Source organism: Plectropomus leopardus, chromosome 1, assembly GCF_026936395.1.
Source record: "Plectropomus leopardus strain MGB_pleo_1.0 chromosome 1, ASM2693639v1, whole genome shotgun sequence".
Taxonomy (NCBI): Eukaryota; Metazoa; Chordata; class Actinopteri; order Perciformes; family Serranidae; genus Plectropomus; species Plectropomus leopardus.
In genome coordinates this window covers 1,389,147-1,407,906 of record NC_142176.1, presented here as the reverse complement: position 1 = coordinate 1,407,906, position 18,760 = coordinate 1,389,147, and the positions used below count along the sequence as shown (strand labels likewise).

Sequence of the window (18,760 nt, the reverse complement as noted above, 5' to 3'; positions counted from 1 at the left end):
GAGAAATGTCCCGCAAATTGCAGGAAATTAGGGAAAGGTGACGACACGTATATACTTTTTCAGTTTCTTTGAAGGATTTTTTGGGTTATTTTTCTTGTTTGTTTTTAATAATAAATATTAAATTGAACATCTTGAATAATAAAAAATAAAATGCTCTTTAAATAAGGAAAAAGACATTAGCGATTTGGCAAGAAATGTCTGTAAGAAAATAGTAAGTGTTGCCTGAAAATGAGTTAAAACAAGGCGTAACAAGTTGTTCTGAAAACTTTATTTCTAATAATCAGAAACAGGAAAACCCACGAAACAGGAAAAATGCATACATAGATTTTTTTTCCAATTTCTTTTAGGATTTTTTGAGGTAATTTTCTTGTTTGTTTTTGAATAATATTTAACAATAAATATTTAATGTAATAACTTGAATAATAAAAAAAAGCCTTTTAAATTTTAATTAAAAAAAACAAAACATGGGGGGCAATGAGCAACTTGGTAAAAAATGTTCCACAAACTACAAGAAATTGGTAGATTTAGGAAATTATTTTAGAAAAGATAGTGAAAAATGTGCAGAGGACAAAAGAAAAAAGCAACAGGAAAAACCACAGTTATTATCTGAATTTGTCATTTACACATGGGTCAAACTTTATAGGAACCCTGTTTGACTTTCCTTTTCTTTTTTTTCTTTTTTTTTTAAATTTCAGGTAATTTTCTTGCACTTTTTACAAATTTCTTGTTTGGTTGTTCATCGCCTTCCTCCCACGTCTTTGAAAGAATCGGGCCAGGCTCAGGTTTCAAAGGGTTAAGTCGCACCAACATTAGGAAACATCATTTTTGACACATTTGACAACAACTATGCAGAAACGAGCACACGCTGTTTGGACTTTTCGTTTCTTCGTGAACTTTTTTTCGCAAAATGAAGGAATAAAAAACAGCAGAAGTAGCGGATGTACTCTCGATGACACTCTTACGATACTCGATATTATTATTATAATCAAAGATCTCCTGTCGTCTCGCTAATGATGCTTTGCATGTAACCACAGAAGTGTAGTTAGACGCACCTGAAGAAGTAGAAACGCTGTCAAATCCGACGAATTCATCTCGGAAACCAAAAAATAACAATGAATCTTAATTTTATATTTACTTTCTATCTAAGTGTTAAGTTTACTTGAAATTGAGCTGCATTTACTTAATTTTGTGAAGTTGCAACTTAAAAATGTCAAGTGAAAGTGACCGAGTCCTCGTTAGTAAACGAGTTAGTCTGACCGAACGTGATCTTCACAAAGAGGATTTTGCTGATGGATTTAAGAGATCTGCCGGTTCTATTTTTAGAAAATAGAAACATGATTGAGACCAGCAGAATATAAACGTATAAAACAGTTAACTTAGTTTACTGAAGCTTCGAAAACTTGGACTGATTCTCATCTAAAAACATGGTGGCATCATGACAAAAAAACAGGCATTTAAAGGGTTAAAATTCTGAAAATGAATGAATATTTGATATTTATGTTTAGGACTGATTTTGGTAAAAAAAAACAAACTAAAAAATAAACCAACAAAAGAAAATCAAATTAATCTCTAATATTTGTCAAAGCTTGATTTTGAGCATCAATTTAATCGAATGAAATTTTGAGTAAACTTCACAGTTTGAGATAAAGTAAACTTTATTAAGATTAATAATTGTCACATTTTTCTGTCTGAGATTTAAAGAAGGTAAACTGGAGGCGTCAGGTTTGGCAGTGACGTAGGAACTCGTCTCACCCTCTCGGCTGATTTCATCAGCGTGAAGTCGTCACAATCTTGCACTGAACCTTAAATAGTTAAACTTTTCTCGTTCGATTTTTCCTGCTCACGGAGAATTTGAAACATTATTCCGTTAAGCGCTCCAGGACGCGGGCGAGTCTCACGAGTCTTTTCTTAAAACTGACAGTAAGAGTCTGATGAAGGACGCAAGGAAAGAAAAAAAACGGGATTCAGCCACATCGTTGCCAACTCGCGGTCACAGTGCCTCCTCCACCGTGTCGGGAAACGCCTCATTCACCCGCTAACGCCTCACCCTCGCACCCTCCCCCTCCTCCTCACCTCCCCGTCCCCCCGTCTGTCCCTCAGAGAGACAGACGGCCGTGTCGTCCCCGTCACATTAAGCCTACGTACACCGAGCTGCCTCTGACTTCACCACGATGCATGGCTTTCTGTTTATCGCCTTACGTAGCTGACATCGTCTTTAGGGGTCGACCGATAACGGTTTGTCAGGCCGATAGTTATCAGTAGTTAATGAGACCAGGAACCGATATTTGGAGCCGATACGCATCCACGATAAAGATGAAAATCTTTCTCAATATTCAGAGTTTAAAATATATAAATTCTCCAACACAAAACTTTGTTTAAATACTTTTAACAAAACTGAAATGTTCAACTTCAAATCCAGAAAGTTCCCAGAAACTTTTTTTTTAAAGTCAAGTGAAAATCTAAAAAAATGAATAAAATAAATAACTCCACAAAGTTTAACAAAGTGAAAGTTCCTCTCTTGCTGACACTTTTTTTTGCAATTTTTGCAATTAATGTTATCGCGATTATTAAAATAAATACAGAAAATCTGCAAAATGCCAAATATCGGCCTCAATAATCCATCGACCCCTAATCGTCATTTCTGTCCATGAAACCCGCTGACGGTCGCCGAGGCTCGGCGGCCGGCGAGGACGACGCGCTTAACGAGCTGAAACTGTTGAGTCCCCCACCCCTCCATCCCCCGAGTGTGTGTTGTAGTTGTGTCGGCGTGTGTGTGTGTGTGTGTGAGCGCGTGCATGCGTCTGTGTGTGTGCGCGCGTGCGTGTGCGTGCAGGCAGAGGGTAGATCGGTGCGTCTGGAGGGACGCAGCCTGGCTGGCGGCGCCAATGGCGTTTCTCTGTGAACAGACGGCGCCGCCAGCCGAGCGGCTCCAGACTCACTCGGATGCGGACGACGTGATTCCTTCGCTTTCTTCTGGTTTCGGATCCTGTTTCGTGTACCTCCATTGTTCTGTGTTTTTTTTTTAAGACGTTTTGATTTCTTTCTTTTTTTACTATATTGAATTCAATAACTGACTGTAATTCCAGTGTAAACGTGTTGCGGTTGAAATGATGTCATTTCAGTGAATCGGGAGGGTTAAATGTGAGAGGGGGGTCAAAACGAACGGTTTTATGTTTTGTACAGATTGATAAATTGTACAATTGTGTCTATATCTTAAGTTATCAGTTCATCTTAATAAAGCGCACCAGTCATAAACCTTTACATGATGTCGTCTTTTCATTTGATTTCCTCTCAGCGCGCTTTGTTCAGGGGCCACTTTTGTAAAATGTTCAGGGGCCAATCACAGCAGCCACATGCATGTTTAAGGATTTAACGAGGTTTCGGGATTGTAACGACTTGCCTGTCATTAAAGTGGTTTGAGAGGATGAGGTCCTGTATGTTTGTGTGACGCGCTGCTGCTGGTTCATAAGCTCGCTGAGTCCAGGAAAGTTTCCGGTCACACACGCCGAAAGGATGGTAAACGTGCACTGGCGGCGAATATGTAACAAAGCAATAAACTGAACAAAGCCGCTGAAGTAGCTGTGATGTTTTGAGGTATTAAATGATTAAAACTTTCCTGGACTCAGCGAGCTTATGAACCAGCAGCAGCGCGTCACACAAACATACAGGACCTCATCCTCTCAAACGACTTTAATGAAAGGCAAGTCGTTACACGGGATTTTAGCTTTATTGTCGACCTTCTGTCTGTGTGTTGTCTTCCTGACTTTTGTTTGTTTGAGACGTTTCTCTGTTTGGCAGATTTGATGTTTATTTTATGAAGTTCCCGCCTTTACTTTGTTTGTTAAAGCACTTTGTAGACAACTGTTTTAAATGTGCTACATAAAGTTATTTTTTATTATTATTATTATTATTATTATTATTATTATTATTATTATTATTATTATCATCACCTAGTACTTTTCTAGGATTTTGGGACATTTCTCAGATTTTAGGATGTTTGCTCTCTAACTGTTGGAAAGCATTTGGCAATTGGCTCAGGTCTCTGAGATCAGAGCTGAAACACTTTTGATGATCAATTCATCATTTAAGTCACTTATGAAGCAGAAGTACAAAATATTCTGCGCTTCCAGCTCTGCAGATGTCGCATTTGTTGCTTTTTCGCTGTTTTATTCATTATATTCGTTATTTTTACTGTTTGCTGGAATAAAGAAGCTCTAAAAGATAGTTTTGGTAAACTGTGATTTGCATGTTTCACTATTTTGCGCATTTTAGAGACAAAACGATTAATCTAAAAAACAACTGATGACTCAATTAAAAGCAGCGGCAGCTGTAATTAAAAACAGCAGACAAACTGTTTCCACACAGAACCAAACTCATCTACTCTCCCTCTTTATTTCTGTTTCATTGACTTTTTCTTTCTCACAAACTCAAATTAAAGCGCGTGTACTCACCATGTGACGGTCTGAAGGCATTATCTTCATTTTCTCCCAAATTACAAAGTTTTTTGCGCAGACTCGCAGAGAGCTCGCAGCTCGTGACCGTCATCAGAGCCGCAGCTCACAGCTGATTTAAACAGAGCAGCGATTGGACGACTCAGGTCACCTGATCACCTTCACCGTCAGACCAATCAGTGAGAACACCTGTGCTGCAGTTCAGGTGTGCAGGAGGAACGTGTCAACGGACCCTCTTCTCTACAGAAATGTTTAACCCTTTAGGGGCTGCTTTAATATCACACACACTCACATGGCTCAGCACACATAATGTGCTTTTCAAAATAAAGCTTTACAAAACACGATACATTAATATGATTTTCTACTCTCATTGACTTTATTGTTTTAACCAACATCAGCCCCAATTATAAATATAAAATAGTCATTAATTTTCTGAATTGTAAATTAAATCAAATTAATGTTATATATTTTATAATAACATAAATTCTCAGTCTTTTTATCCCAATTTTATTTATTATTATTTTTTCTTCTTCTTCTAGTTTCTAGTTTGTGAGTCTAAACATGTAAGATAGAATATTTATTATTTAAGAATAATTAATATTTAATTTATTATATTTAAACAGGAAATATTATCAGTAAACATGAAGTCAGAAACACTTTTATGCAGACGACACACCGTTGTATTTCAGCACTTTGCTGGTTGATCACCGTTGTTTCGATGCTCTTACTACCAGCAGTCTTTTGATTTGGGGTCAAATATTATTATGATTATTGATCGACAGCTGCTGCGTAACAACACATGACACCACTCCCCTGAGCTACGACAACTTTATTGAGTTTAGGGCTGGAAACAAAAGACCAACAGGCAGCACTCGATACATCTACGGTCGCTGAAACTATTCTGCGGATCAGAGCTGAAGGAAAGACGGACGAGCGAGACAAACGGATGAAAAGAAGAAAACAAACACGTGAGAACGAAGCTGTTTACATCTGATTGTCAACATGTCCTGTTATTGCTGTTTGCCAAAGATTCATTTTCAGCTTTAATAACAAAAGTGACGCGTTACTGAAAAGTTCAGCAGGATTTCAAACATTACGGCTCGATTTGGGAACAAAAATCTAGTGATTCTGTGACGACATTAAATCACTGACGGCCTTTTTACAGGAAGTGCTTCGGCGTTTGACCTCGCTGCAGCAAAATCCGTCAGTGCGTGAAGGTTCGTCACACATGAGCAAAACTAAAAGTGAGAAATATTCCTGCTTCCGTTTGCTTCAACGTGAAACATTCGCTTCCAGCGGCAAAACACCTTCACGTCTTTGCCTCAGGATGAGCTCTGAGGAAACGCTGACTGATGCTGCATTTAAGCCGCTTATATCTTTAACCCTCGAAAACCTGCAGCGTCATCACTTTCTTTGTGCTGCGTTCAGACGCTTTTCAGAGGTTTGCAAACCTTGAACCCTCAGAGGGTAAAAGAAATGAGAAAAAGGAGACAAGAAAATGACCTGAAAATTAGTTCAAACAAGGAGAACATTTTTAAAAAATTCTAGTAAAAAATTTAACCACGTCATTCGAGCAGAAACAGTCCATGAATTGCAGCTATTTTGATAATTGATATATCATATGAGTAACATTTCCGGAAAAAAAATGTTATTATTTGATGCTTTTCTTATCTTTGTGTGATAGTTACTCTAAATCTTTATATCTAAAGATCCTCATCTTGGACATTCCAAAATTTGAATGGACATTTTTCACTATTTCTTGACAAATAATAATAAAAAAAATTAAAAAATATAATCTATTCTAATTTTTTAGACATAAATGTTCTAAAATTTGATGATTTTGTCCTCATGTGAACGTAACTCCATATCTTTGTATCTCTAGATCCTCATCTTGGACTTTCCAAAATATTAATGAATAATTTTTCACTATTTCATGACGATGCAAAAAAAAGAAAAGACAGATTAATCGATTAACTGAGTAATTTCTCAAAATGTGATGATTTTCTTTTCCTCACGTGACAGTAACTCATTATCGTTATATTTCAATGATTTCGTTTTTGAGTTTGGAAAAATTGGAAATTTTGATGGTCATTTTTCACTGTTTCTTGACAACTAATTAGCAAAAAATGAAAAAATAATTGAGTAATTTTCCAGGCAAAAATTTGTCAAAATGTGATGATTTTCTTCTCGTGTGAAAGAAACTTTTTAATTTGCCAAACGATAAATCGATTAATCAAAAAACAATCAGAAGATTAATCAGTAAAGAAAATAATCCTAAATTGCAGCCCTGCAGGGAGAGACGGTTTCAGATCGGACTGTTTTCCATGTTGAGACAGTCAGACGACAATAATAACCAGTTTGCACCAAAAGGACGTAATAAGGATTTTTTTCTGGCTAAATATTAGATCTTGAATAATCTTTGGCATGCATGTGTAATAAACTCAACACAACTAAAGAAAAACACAGTAATAATCCTAATAATCACAAGTGTACAGTCAGCTGATACACGCTGCGTCTACGAGACATAAAAAAGAAGATCAGAGAGAAAATTCGGATCCTCCTCAGGATCCTTAAATATGTAAACAGGAAATAAGAAACGATGTGTAAAAATACCAGAACTGTACAGGTTCGATCTGAGCGGGCTGCAGTTTGTGTGCATTTCTTTATATATTTGAAGTCCCTTTTTTGGGAGAATATCAGAGATTTGAGCACCTTTCCTCCAGCGCTCCGGACTGGGCGCACTGGGAGAAATAATGCCCGTGTGATGCTTCTTCATCGTCCAGGTGTGCCGGATCCGCTCGGTCCAGGTGTGCCGGATCCGCTCGGTCCAGGGGTGCCGGATCCGCTCGGTCCAGGGGTGCCGGATCCGCTCGGTCCAGGTGTGCCGGATCCGCTCGGTCCAGGTGTGCCGGATCCGCTCGGTCCAGGTGTGCCGGCGGCCTCAGTCTTTGGCGCGCACCTTTAAAGTGAAGAACAGTCGCGTCCGGATAAATTTACATCAGCAGGTCGGTCACTTTTCTCTTCCGAGCGTCCTCCGCTTCTCATCGACATCAACAGGAAGTTTGTTTCCTCTGCTGACGTTTGTTGATGACGGGAATTTACAAAACAACACAAATGTGTATTATTGATCGGCACAGAAACAGTTTGGATATAATACAGAGAGAAACGATCAGTGAGGCTGCAGGAGCACATTCACACCGCGTGAACGGCTGCAGCGGCGTCCGGTCTGGGCTCCGGGGGGGTCTAGAGCAGCGAGCTGGTGGGGCTGGCGGGCAGCGGGGGGCTGTGGCCGCGCAGGGCGAGGCTGTGGCTGTGGGAGGGGCTCGGGCGCACGGGCAGCAGGTCGTAGTGGCTCGGGATGTGGCTGTTCCTCGGCAGGTCGTACGGGTTCTGGGGGTAACTGGGAACCGCCACGCCGCCGGCGCCCTGCACGATACTGATGGTCGGCTCTGAGGGACAGACAGTTAAGAGAAAGTTTCTCCAGAGTTTGTCAGCGTGCAGCTTTATCTTCAATGTAAACTAAGAGAAACAAACTACACTAAAATGGATTTCTTATCTCGTGATAATCAAACTTTCTTGTGCAAAATGTAATCATTGAATAATCTGCCATTTTGCTTATTATGCAACGTCAACATTCACACCAATAAAGCTGATCAGAATCAGGATTTAGAGTTTCGTAGAAATGATTTAGCTGCTTGGTCAGGCAACATGAAATATTTTTTCCATCATCATTTTTTAAATAATAGTAACAATAATAATAATAATAATAATAATAATAAGATCTTTATTTTATGTAACACCTTTAAAAACAGAGTTCACGAAGCAGAAAAAAACACGCGATGCAGGATTTAAACTGTCAATGTGAAATAATGACAGAAATCCATTTTAATAATAACTTATGAAATCTCATTTTGAGGTAAATATTGATCGCACTACGCATCAATACAAGCCTTAGAGCTCAACTCAGATTCTTTTCATAGATTTGATTTTGAATGTATCATTCAGACTTTTGTCTGGTCGAACAACGACGAGACAAAAGGCCAAGTCCGTCTTTACTGACGCTAACTCTCGATGCTAACGCGTATTTCAGATCAATCAGGCGACTCATCGAGAAGGAGACGATAACGTGAGGTTTAGTTTTGGGTTTTCGTTCTTTACTCGATTCAGAGATAAAACATTTGTTCACTGCTGTCCGTAAATGGTTAAAGGTGAGCGTGCTGATGTTCTTCATTAAAGAAATCAGATGTTAGTCGTGGATGTCGTCTGCTGGAGGGAAACTGGCTGCAGGTGCGATTCCACTGAAAGTGAAGAGATTTGCTGTTTTAACACAGAAAAATTTGGGTTTTGGGCCGTTAATCGCTGAAACACAACAAACTCTAACTTGATGGCACTTCTTAATTTTTGTATAAAACTAACGACTAATTAGTTAATCGACAAATCTAAATATTATTATTATATTAATATTATATTTAATCAAAAATGAAAAGTCGTATTTTACCTAAAATGTAAGAAAATCTTCACTTTGATTTCAAAGGACAATACCAAAGTTTTTGCAAGTTTTAGCTCTTTAAATAAAATGTTTTTCTATTACCAGAGACCATTTTTAAACGCAGAGTTTCAGGTTTTACAGCCGTTATCTTCCCGTTATTTCTGCGATCGCTCCTTTGTGTTGCAGTCTGTGGTCGAGCACATTTAAAGAGGACGTTTTGTGTATTTTAGCACTGAGGTGGAAAGAAATCTGAGTTAAAAGGCAGAAATCAAAAGATGAAATGAGCGGTGAAACCGTCATCGTACCCATGTCGTAGACGTTTTTGGCGGGCGCCGTGGTGGTGGTGTTGGTGGTGATGATGGCGGCGGAGCAGCAGTGGGTCATGTGATCATGGTGAGCCGGTGACTTCATCTCCACGTAGCTGCTCTCTGAGTGTTTGCACATGGCGGGCGCGTCGTTGATGGTGGCGTACGGGTTCTCGCTGTTCAGGGAGCAGGTGCTGGACAGCGAGCCCTTCATGTAGTCTGAAAGACAAACAACATCCAGCGTTTAACCTGCTGTGTGTGTGTGTGTGTGTGTGTGTGTGTGTGTGTGTGTGTGTGTGTGTGTGTGTGTGTGTGTGCTGCTGTCAGTGGATGACCTCTCGATAAACTTTTGTTCTGATCACAGTTTTACATTAATTACACACGAAAGTCCTCCAAAAAAAAAATCAGAACAAACTGCTCTTCCGTTTCCTCCTGAAAAGGTTAGAAAATAAAGGTCCGTGCGTCATGTATGAAGCGTTTCCTGCAGCCTGCCGGTTATTTCATGCGTTACCATGGCGACTCATTTCTGACAACAGAGACAGCCAGCGGGACTCGCTGCTCAGACGTCAGGTCACAAACTTCCTGCTGTTATGAGTCCACATTTTCTTTCTGTCTGTTCTGCTTTTAGAGGATAACATTTATTCCTTATTTTTCTAATTTGCCAACAAACTTTCAGCATTTTACCTTTTTAAGACTTTTCTATAATTTCCTAATTTTACTGTAGATTTTATTTTATTATTTTTTTTAAAGAAAAAAAGCAGTAAATAGTGACTTTATTGGGGACTATTTTCAGTGGCGGATTAATCCACATTAGGTGCTGTTGTATTGGTGTTGAGTGTGTGTGTCAGCAGCACAAATTTATCACGATGTGCAATTGGTGTATATATATTTTTTTATAAATTAATTTTATTTATTTTTTACTTTTTGTCTTGTGCATCTTGCTGCAGTAACAACATACATGTTCTCACTCTGGTACAAAAGAAGTCAAATGAAAAAGTCTAAATTTGTCACAAGCTTTGTAAAAATGTTTCACATTTTGTAATTTTGTTTCACATCTTGTAAATTTATTGTTGAAAAAGTACATTTGTTTTTTGTTTTGCTTATGTAATTTTGTTTAATAAAATGTACATTTTTTTCCCCCCAAAATGTGAATTTGTCACAAGCTTTGTAAAATGTTTCACATCAGTAAATCTGTTTTGGGCTTCCTGGCATCATTTGTGGCATCAGTTTGTGGCGTGTTGATGGTTAATTGTGATGTGTGGGTGTTAATAATAATAATAATAATAATAATAATAATAATAATGATAACAATAATAATAAAAGCCAGATTTCCTCCGCTGCAGCGTCAGTCCACACTGACTCTGAAATGATGTGAAATTTGATCGCAGCCTCGCTCACATCCACACTGATAAATGCTAAAGGTTTGCCTGGAATCGAACACGCTGCGTTTTCTGTCGTACGTTTGATTCGTAAATGTGGGTCAGCCTTAGGCAGGAAACCGTAAGAGGATCACCTGTAAGAAACACACGTTAAAGTGATGATTTCAGAGGTTAAATCAGCAGACAAACAGCGACGTTCAGAAGCAGTTTGGGTTAAAAACACATCGAGGAAAAACACGCAGCATTCAGTGACAGCGGAGGAGAGTCCCCCGCCCCCCGGGTCAGTTTAGGAGTGATGGGGGTCGGAGCGGGAGGAGGACCCGGCGGAGAGGGACACACACAGAGGAGAGACAGATTCGTCCTGCAGAGACACAAACACACCGTCAGCTCAAATCAGCAATCAATGACAATCAATACGTTCAGGCGCAGATCTGATCTGTGAGGGTTTTTCATGCTGCGCGTCTCCAACACGCTCCCATCCCAACACGCCAACGACCGCCGCTTCATCAGAGGACTTTCACGTCTACGTGTGACGCACCAGGCTTCCTCCTTCCTCACTTTCCTTTTGTTCTTTTGTTTTTGTTTTTTTTTTGCAATAAAATTCAACAGCTAAAAGAAACCCCCCCCCAAAAAAAAGGAAAAAAAGAAAAATATTTTTTTAAAAATCAAGTAAATAATTAGAATATATTTATGTGACAATTATGAATATATAATTATAATAAATATGCATTAAGTTGTCTTTTTTTCTTGTCATTTTGTTTAAAAAAAACAAAAAAAGTAGATTTTTAAAAACTGATCACAGACTGGGATATGTCAATGACTGATTTTTATACATCAGTATTTTTTGTTACTCGCACTCACCACGCTGCACACAAAATGTGCCTTTCAAAGTCAGACTATAAAATATTATACATTAACATTATTTTCTACTTTCATTGACTTTAATTTAAAATCAACATCGGTCCTAATTATAAAACATCAACTATTCATTAATTCACAGAATTTTAACCATTTTGTTGTTTGTTTGTACATTTGCTGTTGGTGTTTTTGGATTTATATTCTTGTTCTATAAAATCAACAAATAGATGTTAAAAAAAAAAAAAAATCTGACCACAGTGTCTCCTTCACTCAGGGGACACTTCCTGTCTCAGACCTGCAGGCTGCAGCTGCACGCTGCAGACGGTCTGCGCTGACTGCAGCAGCGTGTCACGCTCTACGCAGCCAAAAACATCCAACAACATGAAGCTGAGGGTCAGAATAAAGGAGAGGCTGTGATTGGCTGAGGGGGCAGTGCGAGCAGGGGGATTGGCTGGGGAGTCAGAGGCTGATGATGTCACTCCGCCTCACACTGTACCTCTGTAACGCGGCTCCACGTGGTAACTGTAGCGCCGGTCGATGCAGTAAACACCTGAAACCGACAGTGTGAGAGTGTGAGAGTGTGTGAGTGTGTGAGTGAGAGTGTGAGAGTGTGTGAGTGTGAGAGTGTGTGAGTGTGAGTGAGTGAGAGTGTGAGTGTGTGTGAGTGTGAGTGTGTGAGTGAGAGTGTGAGTGAGAGTGTGAGAGTGTGCAGAGTGTGTGAGTGTGAGTGTGTGCAGAGTGTGAGAGTGTGTGAGTGTGAGAGTGTGAGAGTGTGAGAGTGTGAGAGTGTGTGAGTGTGAGTGTGTGAGTGAGAGTGTGAGTGAGAGTGTGAGTGAGAGTGTGAGAGTGTGCAGAGTGTGTGAGTGTGAGTGTGTGCAGAGTGTGTGAGTGAGAGTGTGAGAGTGTGCAGAGTGTGTGAGTGTGAGAGTGTGAGAGTGTGTGAGTGTGAGTGAGTGAGAGTGTGAGTGTGTGAGTGTAAGAGGGAGTGTGTGAGTGTGAGAGTGTGAGAGTGTGTGAGTGTGAGTGTGTGAGTGAGAGTGTGAGTGAGAGTGTGAGAGTGTGAGAGTGTGAGAGTGTGGGGGTGTGTGAGTGTGAGTGTGTGCAGAGTGTGTGAGTGGAGAGTGTGAGGTGTGGAGGTGTGAGAGTGTGTGAGTGTGAGTGTGAGAGTGTGTGTGTGTGAGTGTGAGTGTGTGTGGTGAGGTGTGGTGAGAGTGTGAGAGTGTGCAGAGTGTGTGAGTGTGAGTGTGTGCAGAGTGTGTAAGTGAGAGTGTGAGAGTGTGTGAGTGTGAGTGTGTGAGTGAGAGTGTGAGTGAGAGTGTGAGAGTGTGCAGAGTGTGTGAGTGTGCAGAGTGTGAGTGTGCACAGAGTGTAAGTGTGTGCAGAGTGTGAGTGTGTGAGAATGTGAGTGTGTGCACAGAGTGTGAGTGTGTGCACAGAGTGTGAGTGTGTGCAGAGTGTGAGTGTGTGAGTGTGTGCAGAGTGTGAGTGTTTGCACAGAGTGTGAGAGTGAGTGTGTGTGCAGAGTGTGAGTGTGCAGAGTGTGAGTGTGTGCACAGAGTGTGAGAGTGAGTGTGTGTGCAGAGTGTGAGTGTGTGCAGAGTGTGAGTGTGTGAGTGTGTGAGAGTGTGCAGAGTGTGCAGAGTGAGAGTGTGTGAGAGTGTGACAGTGTGAGAGGAGTGTGTGAGGAGTGTGTGAAGAGTGTGTGAGGAGTGTGTGAAGAGTGTGTGAGGAGTGTGTGCAGAGTGTGTGAGGAGTGTGAGAGGAGTGTGTGAGGAGTGTGTGAAGAGTGTGTGAGGAGTGTGTGAAGAGTGTGTGAGGAGTGTGTGAGGAGTGTGTGAGGAGTGTGTGAAGAGTGTGTGAGGAGTGTGTGAGGAGTGTGTGAAGAGTGTGTGAGGAGTGTGTGAGGAGTGTGTGAAGAGTGTGTGAGGAGTGTGTGAGGAGTGTGTGAAGAGTGTGTGAGGAGTGTGTGAGGAGTGTGTGAAGAGTGTGTGAGGAGTGTGCGAGGAGCCAAAAGAGTAGAAACGTGGACTGACCGAGGTCGCTGAGGTTGCAGTACGCCCCCCACTCTGGAGCGCTGTTCCTGTGACGCTTCTTTGTCTTCATCTGAGAAAAACACACAAGAAAAAAAACACGTTAAAAACTGATGGGTTAAAGGTTAGGTTAAACTCAAGGACTTTCAAGGACTTTTTCCAAGCACTCATTGTTTTGTTTTCAAGGCTGAAATTGGCTCAGAGAGAACAGTGCTGTTCACCGATGTTCACTGACCTGCTGCTGCTTTTTGGTTCATTCTAGAAAATTAATGCAAGCACAACTTTTTTTGGCTACAGGCAATAAAAAGCTAAAAACACGATGCCAGGGACGTTTTTCAAAACAACTTGGCACGTCGGGGCTCCAGGACACTTTTTTGGATTGGATTGTTTTGGACGAGCAGTATGGAGACGTGTTGTGGTTTTATTATGTATCTTTTTAACGTCTGAGTCCTGGTCCGTTTGCTTTAACTGTTTGGGAGATGAGTGAAACGCCGTTTCTCCGTGAACCTGCAGCATCGTCCTGTGGACTATAAAACTTCACCCGACTTTCCATCTGCATGAGGGTGAGGCGATAATGACTGAATTTTCATTTTTGGATGAACTATTCCTTTAAAGCACTGTGCAAACAACACCAAAATTCTTAAAAAAATACACTGAATACCTCCTGCAGTTTCTCATTTCTAAGATATCAAATCTGCAATATTCAGCAAAAATGATGCTTGCTGAAAACTGAAATGCTCAACTTTCTGCAGCCCAAACTGACAGCATATTTTCTCTGTGGACTAACTGTGAGGACGTTTTTGGGCGTACCTTGCTGGCGCTCCTCTTGTCGGGTTTGGCGTAGTGAGCGGCGTAGGTGCAGGGCCCCAGAGTGCGGTAGCTGGGGTTGGAGAAGCAGCGTCCTACAGAGCTGTTACTGGGAGACGAGTCTGGAGAGGCGAGCAGGCCGGTGCACTGCAGCCCTGCTGTCGGCACACAGCGTCAGCACACACACACACACACACACACACACACACACACCTCTCTACAGCCCTGATACGTGCATGTGAACACACAACCCGACACCCGTGATCTAAACACTGACAGCTGCAGATTAAATAAAGAAAACTGGAACCAGGAGGAGGAACTTTCATTCATTGTCTTTACCTGCTTCCTCCTGCGTGTGAAAGACACACACACTCACACTCACATTCAGATCAAATTAACCCCTTAAAACCTGAACAAACTGGTGTGATTTCTTTCAAAAACATGGGAAAAACGAAAATGAGCATCTTGGCAAGAAATGTACAAAACATACAAAATCTAAATATAGAAAAAGCAAGAGAATATTGTGAAAATATATTTTTTTATTTTTAGATTTTTTAAATAATTGTATTTATCCTTTTTTCATGTCATTTTTCATGTCACTTTTTACTAATTTATTGCAATTTGCTGGACATTTATTGCCAACTTGCTCAATCACATTTTTTTGGACATTTTAAAGACTAAAAAAATCAATCACAGAGATGAAAAATGAAAATAATCAGCTCCAGTGGTGGTTCAGGTCGTCCCGTCATTCTGGACGTGTGAATAAGGAGAATAAAGAGTTAAACGGCGGGGTTTCGGGGTCTCACCTGAGAGCGAGTAGTCGGTGGAGTTGATGTGCAGGGCGGGCGTGTAGGTGACGCTCGGCACGTGGTGGCCCTTCTCTCGCTGCCGGTAGCGGAACCAGACGACCAGGCCGAGCATCGCCATGATGAGCAGCAGCAGGAAGATGATGCCCAGGACGGCGCCGGCTGACTGGCGCTCTGACGCCAGCGCCGGGCTGATCTTCGTGTACGGGTTCAGCTCCTCCATCATCAGAGCCGCTGAGCACAACGGGGACACAGAGCAGGTGAACATGGCAGTCAACTTTAACTGTTTATTTACTGACTATCTATTTTAGTCTGTTCACTGTTTTACAAGCTGGTATATTATTTTTAACATTTTTATCTATTATTATTTGCTTTGTTATCAGTTTGATTTACCTTGTATCTACTATTTATAGTATTTTATTTATTCATTTATATATTTATCTATCTATTTATTTAGCTTATTTATATATTATATTTTTATAATGTTATATATATATTTAATATTTTATTTATATTTTATACTGTTTCCTCACTTATGATACTCTCTACACTTTTGGGTTATTTTTATTATTTTTTTGTTAATACCATAAAATCAAATCCAGATCAAAACGCAGTAAACTAACTGTGGAGCAGTGCTTGTAAATCTGAATAACATTACTGATGTGTTGCATTATTCGTCTCCATCTTTGCATGAGCTGACTAAAGTAAAGGATTATATTTTAAATACACGCATATCAAGTCTTCTCATGCATGCAACACTGACAGCAAATTACACTACAGTGAGAGAGGACTCAGATAAAAAGGTTAAAAAAGGTCCTGATTGTAAAATGAGGACTAAATCCTGCAGATTTGTTTGTCCCGCAGAGACTCTTTGTACCTTTATCGTACAGAGACACTTTCTGATGCAGATTTCTGCGCTCAGGACGTCTTTTAATCTCTAAAATGATGTGTAATCGTGTCATTTCTCATGTTTGATCTGAGCCCAGGTCATCAGACGCTGTGATCGGCCTCACAGACGACATTATCGCTCACCCTGGTCGCAGCGGATGCCTTTGAAGCCGATGCTGCAGTAACACGTTCCCGTCACGTAGTCGCAGGTGGCGTTGTTCATGCACTCGCACAGCTGCTGGCAGCCGTAACCAAAAGTCCCCGCAGGACACTCTGGACACGAGAGCAGAGGTTTGACACGTCTTTACATCTGACAGACGGACATCAGGACAGGTGACACGGTTAAACTCTGATTATCAGTAAATGTTTCATCTTTTAAAGTGAAATCGTCTTTTTGTGCTTAAACTCTTCAAACTCTCATCTTATAAACAGGAAACTAACGTGATGTAAATCTAAATAATGACATCAAAAACTTTGTAATATATGTTTGTTGATAATGTAAATATGTATACTTTATACAAGAAGAATAACTTTTTTAACCCCTTGAAACCCAGATTAATTGGCTTTTTTCTCAAAATCATGGAAAGAAGATAACGAGCAATAAAAGAAGAAATGACCCAGAAGTGAGCGAGAAATATGAAAAACTGCCAAACAACCTAAAGAAAAAACCAAACCAAACCAAACCAAACTAAACCAAACCAAACCGAACTAAACTAAACTAAACTAAAGTAAACTAAACTAAACCAAACCAAACCGAACTAAATTAAAGTAAAGTAAACCAAACTAAACTAGACTAAACCGAACTAAACTAGACTAAACTGAACTGAACTGAACCGAACTGAACCAAACCAAACAAAACAGAACAAAACAAAACAAAAGAATAAACTGAACTGAACTAAACCAAACCAAACTGAACCACACTGAATAAACAAAACGAAACAAAACTAAAACTAAAATTATACTAAACAGAAACCAAAACAAAGAAATACAAAGCAAGAAATGACCTGAAAAAAAGCTTAAAGTAATTCAATAAAAATAATTTTAAATATACAATTATGATAATTCTGAATATATTTCTCTAAACATTTTCCCTAGCTTCTTAAAAAAAGTCTTCTACATCTACTGATCTCTTATTTTGCGTCTTTTTTTAAAAATGTTTTTGTACTTTGCCGATAATAAAGCTTTATTCTTCTTCGTTGGTGCTCACAGTTTCAGTAAAACGAACTGAATGAAATGAGCTCATCGTGTTTCCATTTTGACAAAAGCAGAAACAAATAAACATTTCTGAAACTCTGATCTAAGCAGAGCAAAGAGCTGCGTGGTAACCATGGTAACCAGAGCGAGCCTCTAATAGAGACGGGCCTTTATTTTCACAGAGGGTGGAGCCTCGTCGGGCTGGTTAATGGAGACCGGGTCTTTAGCTGGGTCTGGTGTTGTATCTGAAACTTTCGGGTCATAAATGATGAGCTCCACAGACGTGGACGTGCACACACTCACTGAGCTCACAGCTCTGTCCGATGAAGCCCGTCCTGCACGAGCACTGCCCGCCCATGTGGTCGCAGTCGGCGCCATTCTGACAGCGACACACCTCAGCACACTGAGCGCCGTAGAAACCCGTGGGACAGCCTGAGGACACAACGGCATCACGTTATCAACGTCTCACAGAGGACAAAGACACTTCACACCGTCAGCCGTTGGAGAGATGATCCACAGATCTGGAGGAGAGTTTCGGAAGCGGCTTTTCTCCGATTGGCTAATCTGTGGAACCAACACGGATCATCTGAGCAGATGGAAGCAGTCTGCACTTCAGGCGGATTTAAACTTTTCTTTGTCTTTCCTGCTTCTTGTTCGTGGTGACGCAGCTTCACTGACGTTCAGAGACAAACTCAGAAATAATCTCAGCTGATGTCCAACAGACAATGATGCAAACTTTAAAGTTATTTCCACACAGGTTTCTCGTCAGTTTTGACCCTTAAACTCTGTATTTGTGGGTGTATGTGAACATCTGGCTGATGTTTTCAGAGGATTACTTCACAGCCTCTGTGACAAACGGCTGAGCTCTTTTTACTTTTACTTTTTTAATATTTTACTCCTTCCTCTGCCATAGAAATATCATATTGTGATTTTAGTTAAGGTGGTTTTCACCTCTTATTACTTTATTTGAGGAGTTCCAGCGGACACAGCAGATCAGTGTGATGTCAGACAGATATTACATTTTGGGTAAAATAAAAATCAGATTTACAATATTTTAAATGTCTAACAAAGACTGAATTTCATGTTGTATAGATGTTAACATCATGACGTTTTGCAAATATTAGGATTTGTTCTTAATACCTCACAGCTGACTGACGTTATTCTATAGCGTGGTACACTGGTCTGAGATTTTCAGAAGATGTTGGATTTTGGTTATTTAACAACTTAAAACCAACAAAATATCCACAACACTGCGAGCGACAGTGCAACAGCATGACCAGCTGCGTTATCCCCGAGCCGCTGCTGAAGCGCTCACTGAGCATGTAGTATATTATCAATAATTCATTTTTTTGTTTTTTTTTTCATCTAAAACCATGTGGAATCATTAATCATTAATCAATTTATGAATATTTGATATTTATGATCAGGACTGATGCTGGTTAAAAAAATAAACTCAATGAAAGTAGAAAATCATATTAACGAATAATATCTTTTATAGCCTGATTTTTAAAACTGTTTATGTGTGCAGAGTGGTATGAATGTTTGACTGCAAA

General features: G+C 40.2%; 1 protein-coding gene across 3 annotated transcripts in view; it reads right to left on the bottom strand.

The window, feature by feature from the left end:
* Window positions 1-5,263: 5,263 nt before the first annotated feature.
* Window positions 5,264-18,760, bottom strand: part of LOC148190323 (multiple epidermal growth factor-like domains protein 11) — a 158,907-nt gene continuing 145,410 nt past the window's right edge. Inside the window, exons 19-26 of one of the 3 annotated variants that reach the window (XM_088076744.1) lie at window positions 17,511-17,639; window positions 16,158-16,286; window positions 15,126-15,359; window positions 14,323-14,474; window positions 13,516-13,585; window positions 11,979-12,032; window positions 9,246-9,464; window positions 5,264-7,900 (exon numbers count right to left, since the gene is read on the bottom strand). In XM_088076744.1, coding sequence (XP_087932870.1) covers window positions 7,695-7,900; window positions 9,246-9,464; window positions 11,979-12,032; window positions 13,516-13,585; window positions 14,323-14,474; window positions 15,126-15,359; window positions 16,158-16,286; window positions 17,511-17,639 — 1,193 coding nt within the window. In that variant the 3' untranslated portion in view covers window positions 5,264-7,694. The remainder of the gene's footprint in view (window positions 7,901-9,245; window positions 9,465-11,978; window positions 12,033-13,515; window positions 13,586-14,322; window positions 14,475-15,125; window positions 15,360-16,157; window positions 16,287-17,510; window positions 17,640-18,760) is intronic. The other 2 variants (XM_088076794.1, XM_088076817.1) reach the window with 2 other exon arrangements.